The 8771-nt window shown below is 47.3% G+C and overlaps 1 protein-coding gene across 1 annotated transcript in view; it reads right to left on the bottom strand.

Moving 5' to 3' along the window:
* The window catches only part of Ptchd1 (patched domain containing 1), a 49800-nt gene extending 45173 nt beyond the window's left edge, over positions 1–4627 (bottom strand). The window contains exon 1 of the mRNA XM_034485617.2: positions 4221–4627. Coding sequence (XP_034341508.1) covers positions 4221–4571 — 351 coding nt within the window. The 5' untranslated portion in view covers positions 4572–4627. The remainder of the gene's footprint in view (positions 1–4220) is intronic.
* Positions 4628–8771: the final 4144 nt, after the last annotated feature.

Below are 8771 nucleotides of genomic sequence, written 5' to 3'. Positions count from 1 at the left end.
ACAACCCCCCCCAAAAAAAACCCAAAGAACAAAAATACATCTTTAGGGAGAATATGTCCTTTCTCTGGTATAGAACTAAATATTCTGTAGGGGTTTCTTTGAAGCTGTGGACATAGTACATAATACAAAGGAACTTGCCATAATCAATTTGAAAGCCAAAACACATTTTGATTTGACTCCAGAGGTTATCAAGGAAGGAAACATGCTGTTGGCTTGAGAACTGCCGGTAAAGTCATAAAAAATACGTCATTTAGAAGATACATTTCAAAGTATCTTCTACAGATTTTTTCTTTGCCTATTGCATGAATGCTTTAGTAAGTGAGAAAATGTCTATTCAAGTATTTTTTGAATATCAAGTATCTGCCAGGTGCTGTAGGTAACCTAGGCTAGACTATACCTGGACCCTGCCAGAAAACAAGAACTTCACCAGGAAAATAGCCATGTTCATTTACCCAGTAAATTTCAGTTTAAAATTTTGTCTTCAACTTTTTATATATTGATAACTAAAAATAATATTTTGATTTGTGCATTTAGAGTATATATATATATATATATATATGTACATGGATAAGTTAATATATAATATATATGTATGTATACATATATACATACATACATGAATATACATACATACATACATACATACATACATACATATTCATTCATTGACACCAGAGAAAATTGGTCAAGACAATAACCTTATCATCCAATTAAACCAACAGTCTAAGAGGGCATATAAATAAGACTTTGGTCAAATATACTTCATTTTGATCATTTTAAAAGGTACATTTAAAATCATTCAAGTAGTTTATAATATGAAAGGCAGTTGAAGGGAAAGCGATATTGAGCAATATTGTGAAAAATCACACCAGGGTATAAATCCAAATTTGTGTTCCAGTTCTATCTTTGTATTTCTTCATAGATAAGCCAGTTAACTTCTAAGGAGTATCATGTCCACTTATAACAGTACTGCTTTTCAGTATATTTAAACATAGGATATGATTGTAATTTGCAAGTGTCCCAAAGATGATCAGAATACCCTGAGGCCTCAGCTATGCCAATTCTTCTCTCTACATGGATGACTGCAGGATAAATTCAGTATTTTCTTGGCCATAGTCTGGATTAATTAACAATGGGAATTTCTTAAATGTCTTCTTATATAAAATATTTATCAATATAGGCCCTTCTTTGAAAGTTGTTGAGATGAATATCATTGTTTCTATGTTGACAATATAAGGAGTTAAATTTAATTTTGTAGTGAAATAAAAACTGTCGAAGATCAGTATTTACTTAAAGGAGTTCAAAACTGTTGAGGCCTTCTTAGCATCATTAGAGTCTATCCACTTCTGCCTAAAATTATAACCTTGCCTTGCAGCCTTCAGAGGAAACTATTGCTGGAGAATGTCATCTCCAGGTCAAATTATTTACTACAGGGTCAGAGTAAAATAATCACACCACTTTCACAAAATTGAGAAAGCATCTTTGAACCAGGATCAATGACATTTTTAAGCAGACTTTTCCCTGTTATTCTTTTAACTACATTTTAAAAAGTCAATTTTTTGGCATAACTACCTTTAGTCTGTAGTTTTTTTGTTTTTTTTTTTTGTTTGTTTTTTTTTTTGTCAGCAAGCAGCTGTCTTAATATATGAAGAACAGTATCCTTCATTGAATAGTATTATGCAAAGGAAAACATTGCACTTGAAGTGCCTTATGCAGTCCTACAAGTTGCTTCCTCCAGTTTAGTAGCACCCAGAGAACTCAAGCTCTGCCTACTCATTTAATGTCAAATGAGATGCCGTAGAATACTTAGAAGCTGTTAGGTGTATTGTACCATGTTAAATATCTGTGGTGTTGTTCTTGATGCTAATAAAGTATCGGAATCACACTAGTAGTGGCAGCAACACTTTCATTCCCAATATCTTTTGAAAAGGATAAGTCACCATGTTTCTAAGTGGAAAAAAGGGGGGGATGCTCACGCCCACACTTTACATTGCTATGACTACTAAAAAACCATTTTTTTCTATCTCCCTTCTCCTTACCTAACAATAAACTAGGGGGTGAGTTGAGTGTATGCAGAATAAAATGCATATACAATTTAAAGATCAAAGCATTCCCTGTGTTTCGTAAGTATGCGTTGTTATAAACTATAGGCACTGAACTGACTAGAGAGCTGATATCTGGAAATGAGTTTCTGACCACTATTTGTCTTTGCTTTGTTTTTACCCAGATACCTAAACCATGAAAAATCATCCCATCTTTTTTTGAAACAGTCCAGTGACTTCAAGACTGTCCTTTGACATGTAGTCAACGCCAGCTTCTTTCTTTCCAGTTACAGCCTTTTAAAAATATGCCCCTCTTTTTTTGTCTTGAATTGATTAAAAGCAAACAGAAAGCGCATAATTGCAAAAATATCTGATTTGCCTGTTGATGTCTCATTAACCTTGACAGTGAATGTAACTAGTGACTGTCTGTCATAGTGGCATGATGGTTTGTTAGTGAGGGAGAAAAAAAAAAGCCAATGGAAACATCTCAGAGGGAAAAAAATTCAAGGAGAAACAACTTAGTAGATCATCTACAAAAACATGAAGCATTTCCAAATGCCCAGACTTTCTCCATTATACTTTCCTTAAGCCTGTGACAGTTCAACTACACACATTCTTGATAAAGCATTCCTAACAGTATTTATCTGTATTTCAATAGATACTCTGAAGCACTGAGGAGAAAACCCACTTTGATGTTGAAAAACAACCTGGGTGGGGGGTGTTATCTCAAGACTAATGTTGATAAGGTTCTGTAATAAGTGATTCTAGTGATTTGAGTGTCGTTAAAAAACACCACAAGCCACTCAATGTGAGAATGTTCTAATTCCAGTCAGTCCCCAGCCAGATTCCCTCTTTACTAATTGCTGGTGGATAGCATGTCAACAAACAGAGAGGGAAACAATAGAGGAAAATGAGCTTCTATCTAGGGACACAGGGTTACCTGGAGAGGAAGAGACAGAGTAAAGAGTTTCCCTTTGGGAAATGAAGGAATCTAACCTTCCACCAGACCCAGAGACCCCACAGGAAATCAGCACTTTCCATTTCAGCATCTCAGCTGGGACTGGGTCCTGCCCCGCCCCCCTCCCCAGCAGAAGCTGAAGTAAACAAACCCCATAGTCTCCACCTAGATTCAGACGGAACACTCGCTTTTAATTTATTTTTCCTTTTTTTTTTTCCTCCAATGATCTCTCCACTTTTCCATTTCTAGCCCTCACTCTTCGGCTTTTCTTAGGAACTTCTTGGAAGTTATCACCGTTAACCTCTCACTTTTCAGAGCAAATTTCCCACTTCGGGCTGATGGCGCAAGCGGTTTCTGTTCTGTGTTCCTGTGATCTTCTCAGGGTCACATCCTGGCTCCTAATCTCCGGGCTATGGATCTGCCCCTCACCCACGCGTTCAAATAAACCCCAATAAAAGTCTATCAACCTGTTCTGTCTTTCCCCAAAGAAGTTGCGTTTACGTGGACTGAAAGTACTGTGAAAGATGAAATAACTGTGACTTGCAAGCACCGTTTCCTACTCTCAAATACAGACATGGCTACCTTGCTCCGGGAAGAGTGGGCTGGTGGCTGCCCTGGTCCTCACCAGGAACCGCACTTTGGTTGGAGGTGGGTGGGTGTTATTTTCCTCACCATGCCAACTCAACACTCCACTGTCCCTTACCTACTACCCACAGCAACCTATCCAAAAACAGTTCGGGTGCAGCTACTAGAGGAAAAGAGAAGAAAAACAGGGACAGAGAATGGTGTCTTTGAACCTCACCTCCCTCCTCCTGAATAGTATTTTATTCTCAAGTAGCGGACTTTCTTGAATGTATTCTCTTGTTCCGCTTCTTTTTGGCCCAGTTAACCCAAAGCCTCCCTGCCCCCAAGCCCACTGCGACCAAAACAAGCGCACTAAAGCACCCTGGCCGCCGCCGCCCCAACTGTTGCAGCAGCTGCGGGGTTATGTCAGAGGCGGGGAGGGCAGGGCCCAGCCAGGACCCGGACCCGAACGTTTCCTGCCTCGGAGCCTCTGAGACTTCAGGCTGCTGCCCAGGGGCGCGCAGTGCAGAGGAGCCCCCGTGGGAGCCACTGCCCGGGACAGCAGAGGTGGTTTTCTGAGCCGGGACCCCGCGCGGAACCAGCCCAGCCAAAGCAGCCGCGCCGCCAGGGGCTGCCAGAACCCGCCCTGGTCTCACCTTTAAGATCAGGTCCGTGTGATGCTGGTCTAGCATGTTGGCTTTCTGGTAGGAGGTGACAATGACCCGGCCGTAGCGCCCAGGGGTCTGAAGGTCCGAGTAGAGCCGGTGCTTGGAGCGGTTGACCGGGAAGAGGCTGTTGACTAGGTTGCGCTCGATCTTAGCTAGGCTGTGCTGGGGCGCCAGCAGGTGCTCCACGCTCTCTTCGACCTGGTAGCGGCTGAAGCTGGCGCCGAGCAGGATGGAGATGAGCACCGGCGCCGAAGCGAAGAAGACCGGGTGACTGGCAATGAAGTGGCCAAGCCTGGAGAAACACGTCCTCAAGCCCCTGTGCAGAACCTGCCGCAGCATCCTAGAGCAGAGCGGGCGCGGGAGGAGGGCGAGGCGCACGCTCGGCGCGGGCTCGGGCGACGGCGGCGGCGGCGGCGGCGGTGGTGGTGGTGGCGCCCGCAGCGGCGGCGACGGCGGCGGCGGCGGAGGCAAGACCCTGAGCTCTCCTGGAGCCGCGGCAACACCATCGGGGAGTCCCGCGCCGCGCCTCAGGAGGGACCCCTCCGGCTGGAGACACGCCCTCCTGCCCGCTGCCGCGCCTGCCCGGAGAGCCCCCCAGCTTGGCTGCCTCCACGCCGCCCCCACCCCGCCCTACCCGGGGCGACCTCCCCACCCCCCGCCGCCTCCGGGCCCGGGGGGCGACACGCAACACTGCCGCGTTCCCGCTCAGCGCGGGCGGGGCTGAAAGCGGCCCCCGCAGCGCGTCATGACCCCCACTCACCGGATCCCCAAAGCCAACGACGGGATGGCGCGGGGAGCGGCTGTGGTGGTGGCGCTAGCGCCAGGAGACTCTACGCGCCAGCCTGGAACACGAGGATCGAGAATTCCAGGCTACACCCAGTCCCCCCTTCTCAGCGTACTCCCCCTCCCTCAGCTAGGCGGGCCAAGCGGGCTCTCCCCCTTACCCTTCCCCTGGTCTCCTCTGGGGAGGCTCAGAGATAAATAAAGAAGTGGCCCGGATTTTTCAAACAAAATAAAGTATAAGAGTTCTCCCGTTAGGGGGTAGGGTGGGGGTGTCGGGCAGACCCGCTTTGAGCCAAGTCTCTTCAGAAGCGGAAAGAAGCAGGCTGAGGACTGCGTGCGCCCCAGCTCTTGCCAGGCTCAGGTGGTGGCGCGCACTGGCTGTTGCCGAGAGGGGGTGGGGAACTGAGACGCTCGAGCGTGGAAATCACGCCTCCTCCCAAGTAAGAGCCATTTAAGATCTCCTTAACACTGCAGCTCAAGGGGCACCACAGAGGACCTGTGTGCATCTGGACCCCGTCCACCACAAATGTGTCCTAGGACAGTCTTTCTCCCAAGTCCCAATTTAGGGTTGCTTTAGAGTAGATAGAACTGGCAGTTGTGCAATCCCTCCACCACTCTCGACACCCTGTTCCCCAATAATAAAAGTGCTGATAATGACACTCAGTCAGTCCATGGAACTGTCTGTCTCCGGGCTCCTCTTTCTCCACCCTTGCCTTTTTTTCCTCCTCCTTTTCCTCCTCCTCCTCCTCTCTCTGTCGTCATTGGCAGGTCTGGGGGATCTGGTGCGGCGGAGCTGGTGCGGGCACCCCTGCGGGTGTAGACTGGGAAAGGCTGGTCGGGGAGTCAGCACTTAACCCCCTTCTCTCACTCCATCAGCTCCTCCTCCACGCGCGACAGTGTGCGAGTAGGGGGACCCTTATATCAGAATGAGAGATGTACTGGTCTCTGTGTATGTCGAGCCGCAGGGGGCGTGGGGGAGCCAGAGGGGCTCTGAAGGCTTGGCAAAGTTGGGCTTGTGCGTGTGTGCGCCAGCCATAGCTAGCAGGCAGCCACTGTGGTTCCCCTCGCACTTCCCCTCGGGAGATTTCCCGAGAAGGCGGACGCTGCCTCCGGCCTGGGACAGACCTGCAGCGGCGGCGGGAACGGCCACGCACAGGTACAATTTAGCGCGTTTCTTTGCGCGCTCTGAGCCCCTGGGTCCGTTCTTTGGAATGCAGACAGAGTAGGATCCACGGAGTCTGGGTCACTGACGCTCCCTGTCCTGCCAGGTTGGGGGTGGGAACCAGAGCATAAAGAAGGGTCCTCAGGTTCACAGCTCCAACAGCGTAGTGAGCCCACTCCACACCTCCAGTAGGTCTGCTCGACCTCTAAGTACCAAGGGTCAAATGGGAAGTGGCTGTGGCAAGAGGAGCCATCCCTTGAGTGTGCCACACAATTGAGCATGGGCATGCATATTAATCAAAGCAGAAAGAAGAGGGAATAGTCGGGGGTGGGGTGGGGGGAGGAAGAGGAGGAAGGAGATACGGAGAGATTCACACTGAGCCAGAGACAGATGCATAAGAGAGCTGAGCAGGAGTGGGGGAAAGCGACTGGAAGAGGGATTCTCCTAAAATTCCCGTCCTCCTAGACTCCCCAACACCCTCTACTTCTCAAACTGAACTTGAGAACTTGCGCATTGGAGATAAAAAGTCGTGGACCTCGAAATCCTTTTTTTTTTTTTTTTTTTTCCCTCGTTCCTTTCCCTATGTCACATCTTTGTTCCTTCAGCAGTGCCTACAACTGCTGATCTGTCCACCTTGGGGACACACTTGTCCAGTTCAGCCCGAGATTGCTTTTTTAGGTCCTTCCACCTGTCTCTTGCTGATCTTCTTTCCGCCGGTCCCCGCTTTTTGCCACCCAGCTCTCTTTCCCAAGGCTCCTCGGGACACCCAAGCCCCAAAGCTTCCAGCCTACATCCGCCTTTCACTCTATATTGCCCTTCTTAGGAAGGATTTACGGAGCCTGCTAGAATTCCCCTGCCACATTCCATTTGTGCCCTTCCCCCCTCATCTTAATTTCAGTTCCCTGAGATGCTGCTGCTCTGCAGCGCTTTGCTGATTCACGATGATCGCGGAGGGAAAAGCCTCATTGACTTGTGCCCCTACAAGCACTGAGGGAGCACAAGTTGCTGCAGGGGCATGGGTGTTGAGACCCCCCCCCCCGCACCCCCTCACACTGCTTAGGTGCTAAAAGGCAGGGTGGATGCCCTGAGTAGCTCTTAGTCCTGCGAAAAAGAGAGAAGGGTGCACTAGGTGGGGGTGGCAGCAGGAATATTAGGAACCCGGCTCATTTCCACTGAGCTAATCCCAGTTGGTGGGTGGGCACCTGTCAAGAGACCTAACATCTGTCTCTGTTTTATATACCCTGATGCCATATACCGCTGGGATGAAAATAAGAGACCAGAAATCACACAGGTCTACTTGGGAAGCTTTAACATTTGGGTGATGCTCTTCTTATTTTGAAATCTTTGTCTTTCCAAATAGTTCCCTCACAATCTTGCTGAGTTTTCATCCCATTGATCTTTGTTTTTTGTTTGTTTTAATGTCAGCCTTTATGCAGACTAAAGAACCAGCATTCTTTCTGCAGTGCTTAGGCTGAATATTAGAGCAGGGGACACTGCATTGCCCAGCTGTCCTGGGTGGGATAGATCAGTTTCTTTGAGATCAAGACATTGCCTTCTCATTCTTCCAACACTTATCCATGTCTATTCCAAGGGAAACTTCTACCTTGATGCAGAGACAAAACCTCCTGATACTGAATCTTCAGCAATCTTTTATTATATACAATGCAGTCAGTATTGCCTAAATCAACCTAAAAGAGATGCAAGAGGGAAAGAGGAAGGAAGAGAAGCAGGAGAGGAGAAAACTCTCTCTCTCTCTCTCTCTCTCTCTCTCTCTCTCTCTCTCTCTCTCTGTGTGTGTGTGTGTGTGTGTGAGTGTGTGTGTGTGTGTGTGTGTGTGTCTTGTGCACTTCTTATCTACATTTAGATGCTTCTAGGGAAGCATTGCTATTTCTAAAGATTTTGGTTTGCATTTGGGACAGTAACACTGGGAACAGAGCTTCCATCAGTCCATTCATAGATGATTTCTTTACCTGATTAAGTATTAATGCACATTAATATTACACAATTTAAAAAAATAAGAAAAGAAGGAAGACACCTTTATTCCACTGCCTTTGAAAGGTAACCTCTGTTAAAAATTACTGGCAAATATAAACACAATAGTGAAGTAAGTCTGTGGCATTTAACTGGGTGGCAGAAGGGAGGGGGAGGTAAAAAGGGGCAGAATAAAGCATGGGAAGGAACAGGAGAGACACCCAAAAGGCCCAGAGAAGGATTGGAAATACGCATCTTCCAGGGCTAGGGAGATTCTCTAGGAAGTTCCAGAGACACACATGAGGTAAGCTCCTAGGAGTCAATGCAGGTGACTTTAGCAGACATGCCCAACAGTTGGGATATGACACCTGAAGAGACTACCTCTAGTAGCCAGAAATGACCCCTATGGAAGTATGGGGACACCAATACACCTACAAGTCTTTTGTTGACCCAAAATTGGTCCTGCTTAAAAGAAGTGGAAGGACAAAAATAGAGCAGAATCTGAAGGAATGATACACTCATTTTGAGACCCATCCCCTGTGTAGCCTCCAATCCCTCACACTATTAATGATGCTATGTTGAGCTTACAGATAGGAGCATAGCATAGCAGCCCTCTGAGATGC

Source organism: Arvicanthis niloticus, chromosome X (genome assembly GCF_011762505.2).
Source record: "Arvicanthis niloticus isolate mArvNil1 chromosome X, mArvNil1.pat.X, whole genome shotgun sequence".
NCBI classification, from domain to species: domain Eukaryota; kingdom Metazoa; phylum Chordata; class Mammalia; order Rodentia; family Muridae; genus Arvicanthis; species Arvicanthis niloticus.
This window is presented reverse-complemented; position numbering and strand designations above follow the sequence as displayed.